General features: G+C 29.6%; 1 protein-coding gene across 4 annotated transcripts in view; it reads right to left on the bottom strand.

Moving 5' to 3' along the window:
• LOC105224763 (phosphatidylinositol 4-phosphate 3-kinase C2 domain-containing subunit beta) overlaps positions 1 to 18366 on the bottom strand; it is a 46721-nt gene that overhangs the window by 19857 nt on the left and 8498 nt on the right. For all 4 annotated transcript variants that reach the window (XM_049458803.1, XM_049458806.1, XM_049458804.1 and 1 more), the window contains exons 3-11: positions 18266 to 18321; positions 5394 to 5537; positions 4698 to 5318; positions 4552 to 4640; positions 4073 to 4316; positions 2864 to 3253; positions 1589 to 2799; positions 680 to 925; positions 336 to 621 (exon numbers count right to left, since the gene is read on the bottom strand). In XM_049458803.1, coding sequence (XP_049314760.1) covers positions 336 to 621; positions 680 to 925; positions 1589 to 2799; positions 2864 to 3253; positions 4073 to 4316; positions 4552 to 4640; positions 4698 to 5318; positions 5394 to 5537; positions 18266 to 18321 — 3287 coding nt within the window. The remainder of the gene's footprint in view (positions 1 to 335; positions 622 to 679; positions 926 to 1588; positions 2800 to 2863; positions 3254 to 4072; positions 4317 to 4551; positions 4641 to 4697; positions 5319 to 5393; positions 5538 to 18265; positions 18322 to 18366) is intronic.

Genomic DNA, 18366 nt, shown 5'->3' with positions numbered 1-18366 from the left:
ATATTGTATATAATAACGATATCGAAAGTGGTTTTTGAATTAGATAAAATTATAGACAACACGACGAGTCTGGTCTTCCCTATCGGAACGAACCATATTTATACCGGGAAAGGATTGTCCACTTAACAGCTTTTCTCAACATAATTTTGGAACGAGCGATTTCTGCCTTCATTCGATAATCCTCTTAATATGTCAGTTCTCTATTCTAATCTCAAAAAAAGCCTTACTAAAATCCATAAAAAAACACAAGATTGCATTTGTCTTAATTCTAGTCTCTTTTTCCCCGTTTCATTAAAATGCCCCAATTACGACAAACTCTACCTTCAAATACTCACCTGTGAAATTCTTCACCGCACGTTGATACTCCAACTGACTAGGATTCTGTTTGGCCAACCATTCAGCAATCGGACGATCCTTGAACGAACCCGTTAAGCCATATTCGACTTGTATTTTACGTAAGGTTTCTGCATCGGAGACCAGCTCAATCATGCCCTTCTTAAAGCCCGTTGGTACACAATTAAAAGTGACCATTTTCAAATCCAAACCCTCGGCCAACCACATTTTGTTCATCACACGTATGAGTTGTATGGTAAGCATATCCTGCTGTAGGTCATCACCGGACTGAAAGTGCAAGATTTATTTAATATATATTGTTTTAATTTATAACAAATTTACAGACCTTGAAAATAGCCGGCAATACTTCACCATCAGAGTTGATGTAGGAAATTTTCAATGGCAGCGTATTGGAGTTGAAATAACTGCAACTACGTACATTTACACCGGTCACTTCCAATTCGGGACCCAGTGGCAATGATGTGGGTTTGTCATTCAGCTGTTGATGCACGATTTCCATACCGAAACAAAGTGTTTTCTGGCGCAGCGATTCCTTAGCCTGCTTTACGGAATCAGCTAGGCTTGCCAGACTCTGTGGAAAGCGAAAATAAATTTTAATTTTTAGAAATTTTAATTTTTTTATATTTAAGACTCTCTCCCAAGATGCATATTTCCTTTTCTAACTCTTTCGATCTCTTACTCTCACTATCGATCTACACAAACCTATCTCCATACCCCGAATTCTCTTACTAGATCTATATATCTCTCACTGGATGTATATCTTTTTCTCTTAGCCCCTCGATGTAAGTCTCTATCTAGACTCTGTAAATATTTGTAAATAACAATTTTTATAAATATTTTTTCCTCTTTATCTATAACAATATCTCTCTCGATGTCTATCTTTTTTATTCCCACTATCACGATCTATAACTCCCTATTTATCGAAATATAAATATCCCCCCTCAGTATCCCGATTTCTTTCTTTCGATCTATATTCCTCTCTCTTCTCTCATCCCTAAACCTGTGTACTTTCCCTTGACCTATAACAAATTTTTTCTCAAGATCTATATCCCTTGCTCTCAGTGCCTCGAACTATAACACTCTCTCGAGATCTATAAATATCTCTCTCAGTTCCCCGATTTCTTCCGCTTGATGTATATCTCTTTCTCAATATATAACTTTTTCCAACTGTCTCTATATTTATATTCCATTCTTTACATCAGTCGCTCTCTTTATAAATTCATCTCCCGCTCACCTTGCACATTATATTCTGACTGAGGAAACGCGCCAATAGTCGCTCACCGCACACCGCCAGCAGCGCGCGCAGCATCATCTTGTTCCGTCGGTAGTAGCGCGCTTGCGTTATCAGCGAGTCGTCGAATTCATTCGCTACAGACGAAGCATCAATTGAGTTCTGCGGATCATCACCCGGTAAACTGTGTACGAGTAACCAATACATATGATGTGCAATGCGCGGTGATTCCAAGCACTTGCAAAGCAAAAAGTTGGCCATATCGGATGCCTCGTAGGTGTCATGCTTGAGCGCTTGCAACAATTGTGGCAGATAATCCACCAACTGATCGTTGGGCAACTGTGATATCCACTCGACCGCCTTCTGACGCACCTTAGCATCTGGATATCGCGGCAGCAACAATTCGAGCGCTTGCAGAGGTGAAAGCGGCGCCCACGAATGCAACAGCGAGTGCAGATCCATAAGACTAGCATAGTCCCAACTATGCGCGGCATGCAACACTTTTGGCAATGCGTAGGGAAAACTTTGCAAATACAAACGTTTCTCCCAAAATACCTCACGCTTATCCTTAGCGCCCGAATAGCCCTGCTCGGCTGTATCTAGCAGCTCTTGCTGTAAATTCGCATCCAACGAATTGAAATCGCAACGCGGCGCCGGCTGCGGCTGTTGCAAGGGTTCCGGGAACATTATGCGTCCACCATAAGGTGGTATTTCTATGCTCAGTACCGGACATAGATCCGGTTGTGGATGGCAGCCACGCGCCGGCGCCGGACCCAGGAACTTATCGGTGGTGGGCGGCCACATCGACAGCAAGTAGGAGCCACAAATCATTTCACGCTTATGATCGAACAATTGTATGGCGCACCAACCTAATTCCGTGGGCACTTGTCGACGTTCACCATTTGCATCAGTGTTTTGTTCATTCTCCGCCGTTTGTGTGCCGTAAAGCACAAATATCAGACGCGATTCACGTGGCAGCGTACAGATCGCATTCTTATCGAATGTAAGCCATGAGGAGAAGTTGAGACGCGGAAATAGACCGCCGCTCATATCGTTCGAACACTTCGTAACAATGGGATCGGAGATAAAGCGTGTACCATAGTTGATTTGTACACCCAACGAGTAGTCGTCGTAACGCCAAACGGGCGGCGGACGATGCAAACAATTTACGCTGACCACAATCGGTTTGAGTACACACGAAATAGGCATGGGTGCTGTAAAATAGATAAATATTTATAAAATAATTTCTGCATACTCATATATATATATTTTGCTCACTTGTCGAGTAATCCAGCGACTTCACCGAGAAGCCCACGCGAAACACATTGGAATAGAGCTCAATCAGCTCTTGCACGGCATCACGCAGCTGATTGCATTTCAATTTGATCTGATCCAGCATGGGGCGCGGCACTAAACGCACCTCCGCATAATCGCCGCGTTCGCTAACAATCTCCGGATTTGTGTCGTTGGAGTGTGAGGCGTACTTCACTTGTCCTTCTTCGCAAATGCGTTTGAGATCGGCTATGCAAGCCGAGATTTCGAGCGTGTCAATGGAGCCGAGCAGCGCGCATATGGCTTTGACGGCCTGCACAACGCCCGAGCAGGAGAGGATTTGCCGCGAGTTTGGGTCGGCGCTCTCCAGCTTATCTATTTCGGTTTCCAGGGTTTCTGTGGAAAGAAGGTACAATTTATTTCATATATAATGGACATACGTATACTAAAATAAAGTCATATTCATAGCTTGAATAAATGTTGCATACTTTCATGCGAAACTCTGAAATTTTAAGATTTTTAGATTTTTGAATGCATTGTTTTTTATTCACATCTCTAAAATATTGCTTTCTCCAAATTTGTAACAAATTTGTTTCAATATTCTTAAACCAGAGAGCTCTCGCGTTGCATTTTGTTCTCTTGATATTTTAATTAATCGCAAAATTAGTTGTCAAATAAAAAATGGGAGATGAACACGTTTTCAAAAATATCATTTTTTAAATGACAAATATTTATCAATGATTGTATTATTAAATAGCTTTTTTTAACAGCTTTTGTTTTAATTGCAAACATTTCAAAGTCTTAAGTAAAACTGCTTACACATATTATTTTATCCAATTTTCGAAAAATTAAATAAGTGAATTCTTCTAATTATTTTAAAAACTGTTTCGATTACTAATTTGAAATAAAAATTGAAAGATCAGAAATTAAAAAATATATATAATAATTTATAAAAATTACTTTAAAAATTTATATTTTATAAACATTTCCAAAAAGGCAATATTATTGAATTATTATACAATTACTAAAGAGTCACAAGCTGTGACTACTAAAATTATAATAAAAAAATCATAAAATACAAAATATGGAACATCGTTTTTTAAAGTTTTTTTTTTTCAAAGTAAGAAACATTTTAAATATAACGGTTCAAAATGTTTGAATTTCTTTTACAATAGTACACAATATTAGTGATTTTAACAACTAATGTGTACATACCTATCAATATCATCATATCATCGTAATTGATCGTGGTAGCCATTTCATTAGGCACAATATCATCGGCACGTAACTCAGCGTCGCGTAAATCATCACGTTGCGTACGCGCTATGACCTGCATGTTCTCATCGGACTTAACGCACAGACCCAGCTGTACATCCTGTTCCAGTTTCAAGCTATTATGCACACATTCCAATTGACTAAGCTTCGAGGTTGGCGAGAGCCATTCCGATACACCGATCGGCTGGAAGAAAGGAAATAAGGTTATATAAATAAATATTATGCGTATTGGTGATGTGCAGATGAAAAAACGTTCGGAGAATAAGGACAAGAGCCAACAATTTAGTGGAACATAAACCGATTAGCATTTCATTTCTATAATAATAGGGTCTACGTGAGCCAAACAGATCGAAACTAGAATACTAATACTTTCAGCTCAAAAGTATACTCCACATTTATGTTGTTGTTACTTCACTCACCTTCACCACATAATCACTGGGTGTGCCACTTATTTGACCTTCCAATGAGCAAAACGCCTGATCAATGACCAATTCCACAACCGTATTAACTGAAAAGAAGTTTAGTGATTAAAAAAATATTGCAAATATAAAAAAATCCCACTCACTATCACATGTGAACACTACTGGCACGCCATAGCCCTTCACCTGGCCCTGTGTGCGCGTCACTTCAGCGCCGGGCAGCATAGCTTTTAAAGCGGGATGCACTAAAATCTTAATGCTCGTCTCCAAGGGGTAATGATAATTGAATTCCGATGCAATTATGTGACCCGGATTGGTGTGCTTATCATTATACAAGTAACGCATACGCAACTCCTTGACCATGTAATAGAATTCCAAAAGTTCCGGATCAACGGTACGACGTTCGGTAACCACCTCGTATAAGCGCGTGCTGGTGGTTTTTCGACGATCCAGCGTGCCACCCGGACGCTCGTAGAAGTTGGCAGTGGCGTGAGAAGTGGACGGCGCGGCAGCATTGCTAACACCTATACTGCTGCTACTGCCGAAACTATTGTCGCGCTTGAGCGTAGGATAGAGACCAGGCAGAAATGGTGGTGAACGTGAGCCACTATTGCGTGGTGGCAACGGCGGTGGTGGTGAACGCGAACCGCTTAGCGTTGCATCATTAGATTGCGAAGGTGTAGGGCTGGAGGCGGCGGGGGAACGTGGAAAATTGTTAAGCACTTCATCGCGATTGAGATAGTCCGAGCGCCAACCAATGGAGGAGACTGTCGAAAGGTGGAAAAATACAATTTATTAATTAATTTGTATTTTAATTTAATAATATTTATTTAGTCACTCACCATTTGGGCTTACGGCGCTCTTTTCCAACTTATTGACCGCATCGTAGACGGGATCCGAATACTGTGTACCACCGCCACTGTAGAGATAATCAAATGGATCGTATTCCGCATAGTAGGAAGTACAATCCGAGTCATCGTCGCAACCTGTAAGCAGTGAATGCATCGTTTTATATTCGCACAAATTAGACACTAACTTGTTATACGGGAAATTTTCACTTTCGCAACTGTGAGCGAAATATCAAAAACAAAAACAAGAAAATGACGCAAAAATTGCCGCGAATCACATTGGCGTAAATTAATTATAATAAAGAGCCGCCAGCGGTTTAACAAATCATATTTTGTTGTTGCATTTGTCCTACTAAAAACCAGCTGAATGCTATAAAAACGAAGTGTTCAAATATAATACAAAATATTGCGCTTGGCCGGGAGACAGCGACGACAACAACAATGACCTGCCAGACATACAAAAACTACAACTACATCTACAAAAAAAATCGAAAATTAAATATTTTTAATAATAAAATGTCGAAAAAGCAATTACAACGAAGAAACACATATGCGGTGTCGATAAGTAAAGCGATCGGCGGTGTTTACAACGCTGCCACAGACAAATTTCTACATTTAAAATCACCTAAAATAACAACAACACAACAGCAGAACATTTGCAGACTTCAGCGACAACTAATGGGTCGATTAAAACTTTAGAACTGCGGACGAAATGCAAAAAATTAATGTGAAAGTGAATGGTGGGTACAACAAAACAAAAAATTAGATACAATAAAATTAAAACTGAGTCAAAATTAAATTAAAATTATACAATTTTTTTTTTTAATATTTTTTTACTTACTCCAAAAAAAAAATTAATTACATTTTTTTAGTATTTCGTCAGTACTCAAATCAAAAATGGAATAAAATAAAATGTGCAATTATTCAATAAAAAAAAATAAAATTAGCAAGAATTAAAAAAAAAAATAAATAATTGGGGTACTCACAACCTGTCGTAAAGCATCGTAAAATCGTAAAATTATAAATTTTTACACTTGTTTAAAAAAATTGTTGTTGGATTTCATACAAAAATGAGTTTACACATTTACAATTTTCAATGCTATGTTTTCGAATCGTTATAACTTACAACTTTATGAGACTTGTGAATTGCACAAATAAAATATTATTTTATAAATAATTTAAAACAATAAAAACTTATAAAATATGTTTACATATCAATAAACTACTTACAAATATATTTAATATAAAACGAATGAAGCTAAAGAATTTAAATATTACAAATAATTTAAAATTAAAAATAAAATTGAACTGAAAAAAGAAACAGTTTTTTTTTAATATTTTATTTAATACCATATATAAAATAAGGATAGTTAAAATTAAATATAAATAAAATAAAATAAAAAATAAAGAAATTTTTTAGAAATAACTTAAAACAAAAAAAATTAAAATATGTATAAAAAACGTTTAACAAAATGTACATACGTATATATAAAATATTACTTAGAAAAATATTTAAAATAAAATGAAATTATTTAGGAATTAGTCAAACAAAAAGAACTAAAGAATTTAATTATAGCAAATAATTTAAAATTAAAAATAAATTTTTTTTTTAACATATAATATAAATTATTTAATAAAATATATGATATAAAAGTAAATATTATAAAAACTAAAAAAATAAATTAAAAAAAAGAAGAATAAAAAATTTAATTATTAAAAAGTAAAAAAAAAAAATATTTTCACCACAGCTATAATACTCTTTGCAAATAAAAGTTTGTATGACACCCACATATCGCTCATTTGCTGCAAGACCGGCATAATCAAAAAACGTGATTTTTGAGTTAATGCTGCAGAATTGTTCGTTATATCATACTTCATGTTGAGTGTAAAATTCATATGAATACCTCTTATATGCTCCGCTTGAGAAGAGGTGTAAGGTTGGAGTCACCGTGTAAGGTTGTAGTCAGTTGAAAACTTTAAACGCGTTTTCTGGAAAATCGATTTTTTTGATCTTTGTCATTTGTCTTGCAGCAAATGAGCGATATGAACATATATGATATAGTGGGCCGATATCGGTGGTTTCGACAAAAAGGCAGCTCCTTAGGGAGAAAGGAACGTTTGCAAAATTTCAGATCGATATCCCGGAGGGACTATTCCGCACACCTATAGACGAATAGGTGGACGGACAGACAGACAGACATGGCTAAATCGACTCAGTTCGTCATGATGATTATTTATATATATGTATGTATAGTCTCTGACGTTACTTTCTTCTTCAAACTTCGGGCCTTAAGATATCATATAAATGTAAATTCGATTAAATATCGAAAATAGAATTTATTTGAAAGTGAGAACATGAAAAATAATATAATTTTAAATATTTGTTTTAAACGATTTTACAAACAAAGGTTTTTAATTTTTTTTCTTTTTAATAATAATTAAATTAATTAGATTATATTATATTAATTATACCGTTATCTTCATTTAATTATTTGTTTTAAACGATTTTACAAAAAAAAAAAAAAGTTTTATAATTTATTACCATTTTTTTAATAATAATTAAATTAATATATTATACCGTTATCTTTTATTTGTATAAAAAATCTAATAGTAAGTATGCAAAATTATACTGCAAAGAAAATTATCTTATGTCAAATAAATTATTATAATATGTTATATAAATATAATAAAAAAATTAAATTCAGTAAAAATTTTAATGTCATAAACTTGTTAATTAATTAAACGGAAATAAAGAATAAAATTAAAATGCATACATATATGTGTATATAAAATATAAATAAAATATAAATCTGACTTTTTTATTTACATTTTTATTTTTTACTTTTTTGTAGTTTACAACCAAATAAAAAAATGTAAATAAAATTAATAATAATAATTAACTGGTATAAATATTGTAACTGTTAATTAAACGACTCACTAAGGATTATAATTAAATGAATAATTTAGAAAAATATAAAAATTTCAAATAAAACTAATTTTTTGACGAACTAAAAAGAAATAAAAATTTAAATAAAGTTAATAAATTATAAAATTTTAATTGTAAAAAAATTAATTGAACCAACCGCAAAACACCATACTAGATCTGTTAAACAAAAAATTAAAAACTAACCAAGATTTATAGCCAACTGTTCCAGCGTACTAATCTAGAAACGATAACAATAAAATTAGCCAGTTGCTAAATCAGAAAAAAATATACATCGCTACTTAAACTTGTATATGCACACATAAGAAACATTGCAACTATTTTAAGCAAAACAGAGAGACAGATTCATATATACATACAATTACATATACATATGTATATACATATGTACATATATAGTACTTGTAGCAGATTTGTTGGAAATAGCACACACCGGACGCCCGTTAATTATAGCATATCAGTGCTAAACGTGTAGTCGAGCGGTGAGTGTGTTGATACAGCTGCCAATTACTGGGACTTATTGACTGGCTAATGGATTAAGAAGTGGCCGCAGAATTGGCTCGCAGATCTGCGTACACAAAAGTTAATACGCACAACAAGACAATTTGACAGTCGAATTTGTACGGCATTAGAACGTGGCAATTGTTGGAAAATTTCTCACATGTCACAACCACTTTCACTTTTCTGGTTTTTATATTATATAGTATGTGTTTTGAGACTTTCGTTTTCGAAAAACGCGCACAAATCAATAATACATAATAGAGTGTACTTTTAGGCGCCATGATATTATTCTAACATTCAGATAATTTTTGACTTATTTCAGATTTTTTAATTTTTATTTTTCAAAATTTATATTAATTATAAAAGAAATTGAGATTTACTAATTTTTTATAGTAAGAAACATTTTTCTTTCTTAAAAATAATAGTTAGAGAAAATGGTGTCAACTTTTAGGCAGTCTGGAATTAACTTTTATTATTTTATTTTATTTATTTTAATTATTAACTGTTTTTTTATATTTAGGCATTCAGCAGAGGTTTGAAGATCACTGAGTCCGTTCCGATATCATCCAATTCTTGCTGGTGACATAAGAATAGAATATGAATTAGAATGCAAAGGTTATACGAATACCAGTTATCATACTTTGCGATAATCTATGAGCAATCATACATCGACTGATTTAAAAGTTTGTTAAAAAAAAATTCAGAACCATTTTTTTCTTTACAGCTATCTTTTACGTCCGAATTATAGAAGAAACTGTTTTTAGTCAAGGAGGCGATAAAGCATAAATGACTGATGCTTAAAATTGAGGTCATAAGTTTCCTTTTTAAAATTTATTCAACATATATGTAGCACACTAAAAACAAAAGCGTCAGAACTCAAAAATTATCAAAATCATTTTTTTTTTTTTTTGCAATATACTGAATCAATTCGTAATACTCTTAACCACCTACCCTAGAAATTTCAGTGTCAGCACTATCTTCCTTAACTAGAAAATCACCGTTAAGTATACTTGTGTGGTGATGGCGTCCTCTGCCTCCTGAATATTTGTCAGTTTTCGAGTTGTGAGTCGTTTGTTGTTAGTGTGTCTAAATACTAGAAATTTAATCGATTTTTGAGAGAAATATCCATAAAGAAATTTGTAATTTAAACAAGTAACTCTAATTTGTTTTTGAAAAATTCGATATTCCAGAAATCAAAAGCGTTTCGAATACCTGATTTCAAAATTATGACTTCTACAGGTACCAGGAATTATGGGGAAAACGAATTAGTGAAATAAAAAAACTTTAAATGAGAAAAGTGAAAAAATAAGTAAAAAATAAAAATTAAAAAAGAATATAAAATAAATTCCAAGTGGGCGTGGCATTGTTCAAAAATACTCTTAACATCGAAATCTAATTCAATTAAATCATTCAATATGAGAAGTTGGGGGCTGTTTGTGAGCCCGTTGAACCAAAAGAAATACAATAAATTAAATTTTTATTATAGTCATGTCATACAAACATGCGTACAAGAAAGCAAATGGAGTAAGGATCATCGGCACAAAATTTCAGATAGGCTTATAAAATTGATAACCTTACTTATGGTTATATTGGTTTAAAAGAGATGTAGACGTTACTGACATCGTTGGAATGTGGAATATGAATCACTAAAAACCATTTTGAAAGGTCATTTAGGCCTAAGAAAATTGAACTGGGTTCAAAACCACTAAATTTTCTAGAGAAATAGCAACGCATTAATGTCTGTGAAACAATGCGTCGAATTCGTAAAAGGAGGTTGGAATTATGGATTAAGAACACTTGATTTTTGCACCATAATAACGCACCGTCGTATACTGCATTGATTCTTCGTGAATTTTCAACCAGTATCGTGCCCCGAACATCGTATTCGCCTGATTTAGCTTCGTGGGACTTCTGGCTGTTCAGCCAGTTCCGGGGAAATCCTTTTGAGTCAATTGAAAAAATTAGACGTGAATCGCTACGCGCATTGAAAGCTATTCCGGAAATTTACTTTAACCACTGTTTTGAAATAAAAAGCGGTGGCACTAGTGTATTGGAGCCAAGGAAGATTACTTTGAGGAGACAACATAGATTTTGCAGAATAAATTAAGAATTTTGAACAAAATCTTAGTATTTTTTGCACATATGTAGTAGTTTATGCTTGCATGCCGATCCTGTCAAGAGAACTGTCAACCCGACAGCTGTCCTAAAAATCGTTTAAGAAATGTTTTCTATACCCTTATAACCACAACATCAACCCTTTGTACTAAAAATACAACTGATATCAACTGGAAATCTATTTATAGCGTTAAATAGAGTCGATTAGAGCTCATATAGGCTGATAAAGGTAAGCGTACTAATAAATAAATATTTTTTTAGTAAGAAACAAATTTTCTTTCTTTGCATATCTTAGGCTTATCAAATCTATAGCTCTATAGCTGACAATTACCATTGTGTATGTTAACAAACATATGTACATACGTAGAAACAATAAAATACTCAAATACCCACTTTATTGCTGTCAAACAAAGACAAATATTACTCAAAACGAAAATATCATAAATTTTAAACTGGAAACGATAAAAAATGTATTTACGAATTACTTGGAATGAAAAAGAGCCAACAAATGCAGGAGGGGAAAAATAAAGAAAATGAATAAATGGTTTGAAGAAAATAAAAAAAAATTATTAAAATAAAAATAATTAAATACTGATTTTAAAAATTATGATTTTGAAGTTTGCTTGGCAATTGTATTATATAGTGGTTCGATTGGAACAATTAGTTTGGAGTTTGTAACATTGTCTTGAACAAGAATATTTAGCGAGTTTCGTAAAGATATCTCGTCAAATAAAAAAATTTCCATATAAGAAATTGATTCTGAACGTTGTTGCAACGGGTACCTAATCCCCGTTAGGATGGTGAAAAACCGAGCAACTAGTTCGTGTATATACAAACGGAACTCACTCATTCGACTAAGCTCGTCATATATTTTATAGGGTGTCCAACATTTCCTCTGAATACAACAAATTTTGTGCCAAACTTAATACACCATGTTAACGGCATAATGAATAAAAAAATACAAATATATATACAGACACACATTTGCATAAAATAAATTCCAATTTCGTTTGTCATAAAACAATAAAAATGATAAAACTTACAGCAATGTACAGAATAAAAACAAAGACAGGCGAAAAAATTATAAACAAATGTTAAAAACAAAATAATTGATAATTTAACGACAAAAAGTATGCATAAAAATTTACCACAAAAGAATGGTATTTAACTTGTTGGCAAAAAATAACACACCTACACACATGAACAGACACACACAGTGTACACAATGTGAAATGAAACAACAATTTTCGGTTTTATATATTTTCGCATAATTGAAAACGCTGCGCACGTCTGCACCCACACGTCATCACAGCACACAGTGTGACTTGTAACCGAAAAAGACGGGGCAGTCACTTGCTCCCACAGGAGGCCGGCGGATGCGGGCGTGACAGCGCTTTTCATAAATGCCTCTTTATTGACAAATTCGCATTAAAAGCAAAGCAAAGTAAACAATCACATTTTTGTTGTTGTTTTTAGTTTTCGTTAACATACATAATTTGTTGTTGCAACATTCTTTATAAATCTTATAATTTTCTGTTTCAATAAATAAAATCGTCTAACAATACGATTTGCTGTAAATCAGTTAATTTAAATGAAATAATTGCATAATTTGTTTGTTTTTTAAATTTAATATAATTTGTTCTTGGAATATGCAAAACTCAAGCGCAAGTTTACAATGTGTGGCAATGCTGCAAACTCTTTGGGTTGAGGCAATTAACGCTTCAATAAATTAAACAAAAGCAAAGAATTTTATAAACTCAATGATTTGGATGAATTGATTTATCATTTCATATTTGTACATATGTATATTTGTGACGAGAAGAAGTGACTAATACTTGTGGAAATAATACGATAAAGTCGATGTAAACGCTCATTTTATTGGGGGTATTCACGAAGAGCAACTATATGATGAATTCTGAGTAAAAAATAAGGCGAAAATAAATTATAAAAAAAATTAATTATAATATTAAATAAAAAAAAATTAAATTAAAATAAATTAAAATTAAAAAAAAATAAATTAAAAAATTCTAGCAATTAAAAATTAATTACGTTTTAAATTAAAAAAAAAATACTGAAATATTTCTATTTTAATTTGAAAATTTCTAATTAATTAAATTTAACATTTTTTAATTAGTAATTTTTTATTTATAATTTGAAGATTTTTAATGTTAAAAGAAAAAACAAATTTAAAATTAAATTTTTTTTGTTTTTTTTTTTGGTATATGAAAGTATGTATGTATGTATATTTATAATTTAAATTTTAATTTAGTGTTTTTAGTTTAGTATTTTTTATTTAAAAAATGATACACATACATATGTATGTAAATAATTTAGTTTATGTAAATTTGATTGATAAAGTTTTTTCTTATTTTTAACAATTACAATACGCCTTCTTTTTGAACTAAATTTTTTAAATAGAAAATTTAAATTTTTTTAAAAGAGAGACTAAAATGAAATCTAATTTTTTAAGAAACAAAAGTATTGAAGATATTAAAAAAATTTATATTGTAAACGATTCATTGAGATATTTATAGAAAAAATATTTATAAATAATAAAAAAATATTGTTTATAATTAAAAATAAAGAATGCAAATTAAAAAAAAAAAATAAATAAAGAAAAATAAAAATTATTGAATGAAACAAAAATTTTTTAAAAATTCAAATTAAAAGAAATAAAATTAAATAAATAAATAAAAAAAAAATTATTTAAAAATAAATAAATAAATTAAAAAAATGTATTTAAAAATAAAAAAAAATTTATTTAAAAATAAATAAATTAAACTCTCTAAATTCAATAATGATCAATCAAGTAATTTGTAGGTTAAATATTTATGTTAGAGTTTTCGAATATATGAAAAATGAAATGTGAGCGATTAAATTTTTAATTATTACGAATGAACTTTATAGTGGGAAAATACTTAAGTAAAATGCAGCGTACAGGGCTAGGGTTAAACATGTTAATAATACTAAGAATGAGAAGATCAGAGAAGAATGATACGAATCGCCTGATTTTCTAACATCTAATATTTAAAGAGAAATTTAGAAAATGTATAAATTAAACTCTAAATATAAAGCATAAAAAATTATAAAAAATAGTTGGTATTTGTATAATAAATAATTAATGATAGTGATTAATGAGTTAAAAATTTAAGTCAAAATCTTCGCGTGAATACCCCATTTCTATACAAAATGTGTCGAAGTATTTGCGAACGCTGATATATACAATAACATAGATTGAATTGTTGCGCGCCTAAATGTATATCTCACATGTTTCAATGCACAAATACTTTCTAACGTCACATTGCCGCTTTTAGGCGCAGGCGCTTGTTTAATTTTTACATTAAAAAACTTCAACACAACAATCGTAAAATTTTCTTATTTCTATATTTTTTCATGAAAAACTTTTATGCATACTTTCAGCTGCCAATTATTTCACAAAATACAATACAATATTTGTTTTATGAATTTCGATAAATAAATGAACCTGTTGGAACATGTTTGAAATGATAAAAACAAAATCGTGAAAACTTTAAAAAGAAAAAACCTTATGCAAAATGGAATAAAAAATGTAATAGAATTACGGGAAATCTAAAAATATATGTAAAAGTGCAAGTGCTATTACATATACTCGTAAATGTACATATATAAAATATAATTTACAACAGCAACGAAGCAGACGAAGAACGTACAAGCTGTTGGGTGCCTGGCATTACTGTTGTTTCTGTCTTTTTTGTCACAATGACGATTGAGCACATTATTATGAAATTTGATTTCGTTTTTTTTACGTTTATAAATTTTCTTTAAGTTATATAATTATCAGTGTTTGTTTTTAAGGACTTTTTCTACTTAAGAGTTACATATATACTCGTAATTTTTTGGTAGTTGCACTTTTCCTTTCTTTATTACTTAACTATATATATATATATTCATATTCATACAAGCTTCCTTGTTACCCCTTGAATGCATTTAATAATATTAATAATTTTGTAATTGTATATTTTTTCTCATTAGTCGTTTTTAAGTATGGGTATGTGTGGTAGTAGAAAAGCGTTTTGCTTGCAACAAAATGTGTTGGTTATTTTTTCCATACTGGAAGATAGAGAAATTAATAAAAATAATAAAATATACAATATACAATATTTTAGAATGAAATAAAAACTCTTTTTATAAACATACATACATACATACGTGCATACAAGAAAGTTAAATTATTTTCATGCATAGGTACATATGGAGCATACAAAATTGTTAATAGAAATAACGAAAAATGAAAAATGTGGAGAGAATAGTAAGTGTGGAGAGTACGTAACAAGTGTGTGAGGAAAATTAAATCAAAATGGTTTATTCACATACATATGAAAGGCTACTGTTAATTGAGAATGCATTCTTGAGCGTTGAATGTGCGACAATATAATATTTTGGGTAATAAAAAATATTAAAAATAATAATAACTAAAAACAAAATTAACAAAACAGAATGACGAAATATGTATATATGTATATAACAAACAAAATTTAAAACATTCAAAAATATAAAAAAAGAATTGCCACAAAATAAGAAAAAGCAAAAAAATTAAATGCCAATAAAAAATTTTAAAATATTAAAAAAAAAATTAAAAAAAAATTAAAAAAAAAAAAAATTTTAAAAAAAAAAATCAAAAAAAAAATTAAAAAAAAAATCAAAAAAAAAATTTAAAAAAAAATTAAAAAAGAAAAATTTAAATAAACAAATTAAAATTATAAAAACGCTTAAAACCTTACAAATCATAAAATTTATATACATACATACATATATTAAAATAAAAACAATAAAAAAATTAAAGAATTTAAAAAGTAATATTAATATTCAAAAATATAAAAAAGAACTACAAAAAACAAGAAAAGTAAATAAGTCAATACAAATTAAAAATAATAATAATTTGGAAATTTAAAAAGAGAAAAATTTTAATTTTAATAAACAAAAAATAAATCAACTAATTTAAATTTTAAAAACCATAAATTTTAAATAAAAAAAATAAAACAATAAAAAATAATAAAATTTAACAAGTAATATGACTATTCAAAAACATAAAAAAAAACTGCAAAAAATAAGAAAAAGTAAAAAAAAAACAATTCAATTCCAATTAAAATCATTCGAGAAATTAAAACATTTATAATAATTTATTTTTTTTATTTTTTTTTTAATTGTTAAAAAATTTGAAAAAGAAAAATTTTAATAAAAAATAAACAAATAAAAAATAAATTAACTAATTTAAATTGCAAAAACCATAAAATTTATTTAGAAAAAATTAAAACAATAAAAAATAATAAAATTTAACAAGTAATATTAAAATCATAAAAAGAATTTAAGAAATTAAAATAAAAGGTTGAAAAAAAAAATAAAAAATATAAAATAATATTACAATATAAGAAAATTTGTTTAATAATTATTATTAATTAAATAGTTGCCAAATTAACATAAGTAAACTAAAATAGAAATATAAATAATCACAAAAAATTAAAAATATTAAAAAAAAAAGAAAAACTATAATTGAAATAAATGGAAATGAATTAGTTAAAAAATACAAAATATATTGTTATTTTTTTAACAATTTAAGCAAATGCAATAACTAAACAATTGCAAAATAGAGCAGCAAAAAAAGAATAAATAATTACAAATAGATAAAAAACTAAAAAATAAATTTAAATTTTTTTAAAATTAAAAATAGTAATAATTTAAATATATTAAAGCATTAAAAATCATAAAAATAATTTTACCATAAAAAATAACTAGCTCACTAAAGCAGAAACTAAGTAAACTAAATACCGACTAATTTCATAGGACAAGCGACCACAAAACCGATGAAGGAAATCAAAAAACAAACATGCTTTGGATGGATGGATAATGTATACAGTACTTGTCCAATAAATTACGAGCGAAGAAAAAAATATGCAGAGTTCTAACTTTAATCATTAATAAAAATAAATATTTGGCGTGTTTTAGAAAAAAATTATTTTTTATATGCTATATACATTAAACTTAAATTATTATATTTTTGTAATGAATCATATTCAATATTTTATATATTATTTTTGTTCTCCTTCGTAATTTATTGGACAAGTACTGTATATTTAAGAATAGAAAATAAACTCTGCCAAACTAAAATTAAATACATTTTTGGACTTTTCTAGATAAGAAAGTCTACAAAGAATTGATATCGTATAAAACAAATTTTTTGAAGGTTGCCAACCCAAAGCTTAGGAAAAAACATTGCTAGTTCTAATTAAATAAAGCAGTTTAAGAAAACGCAAGCTGAAATATTTTGTAAATGAGTTGCCAACGTTTTCAAAATTTTGATAAAATAAAATTTATTAAATAAACGATTTTTTTTGGAAATTGGTTATCAAATTATATCTTTTAACAAGGAATATTATCTATGACGCTTGAAGTAACCTTAAAAATTTTAAGTGAAGAAAAGTGAAAAGTGAAGATAATATGAACTAAAAACAATGTTAATTACAATTTTTGTAAAAAATAACTACTTTTAGTTCTAATCAGTGCGATTTCAGGCTAAAAACCGTAACTTTTACATAAGGAAATTTTAATAGGTTATATTTTTAGGAAAAATTTAACGGGTAAAAAAAATTAAATTTCTAATTAAGGGGTTATATCCACTTGAGAAATGAATTTTTTTGTAAATATGTTCGTACATTAACGAACATTCTCCACAAATTTTGAAGTCGATCCGGCAAATATTTTCGGAGATATGAGCGTATTAGTAAGAATTTTATAACATAGTGTAATGGGCTCCCAAAACTTTAACCACGTTCATCACGAAACGTTGTTTTCAGAGTGAGTGAGGAAAAGTTATCCAAAGGACTAAACCGATCACATTTCTTATTCATCAATGTTAACGATATTATTTTTTTTAGTTCTTGGATTTGGGTTAATTTAAATAAAAATTTTAATAAAATAAAAAATCTTTCTCACAGCCAGATACTTTTTTCGGAACTTCTCCCGAAGAATGGCAACGGGGTCAAGGAATTGTAAAATTTTTAAAAGCACATCGACGATTATTAAAGTACATGGATATAACCCATACAATAAATAAACTGCAACTAATATATAAAACGTTGTAAGCGTAAATACAGAACATTAAAATGCATTCCAAACAACACGGCGTGGAATTTAGTGTTACGCTAGCTGTCAAATATCTATTAAAAACTCAATTAAATAAACTAGCTGCAGTATCTACTGCATACGTAACGCTAAGCTGCTGAATATAGGAGCATAACAGAGTTAAGGAAATGCTAAGAGCATTGCTTACCTTCTTCGTCCGCATTGAGCAAGGGATCGAACGCCTCCAGCACGCTGACGCGCGAACTGCAATAAAATGAGAATAAAGGATTAAAATACATTTTTATACAA

Source organism: Bactrocera dorsalis, chromosome 5 (genome assembly GCF_023373825.1).
Source record: "Bactrocera dorsalis isolate Fly_Bdor chromosome 5, ASM2337382v1, whole genome shotgun sequence".
Lineage (NCBI taxonomy): Eukaryota > Metazoa > Arthropoda > Insecta > Diptera > Tephritidae > Bactrocera > Bactrocera dorsalis.
Note: the sequence above shows the minus strand (reverse complement) of the source record. Positions and strands in the feature narration are given on the sequence as shown.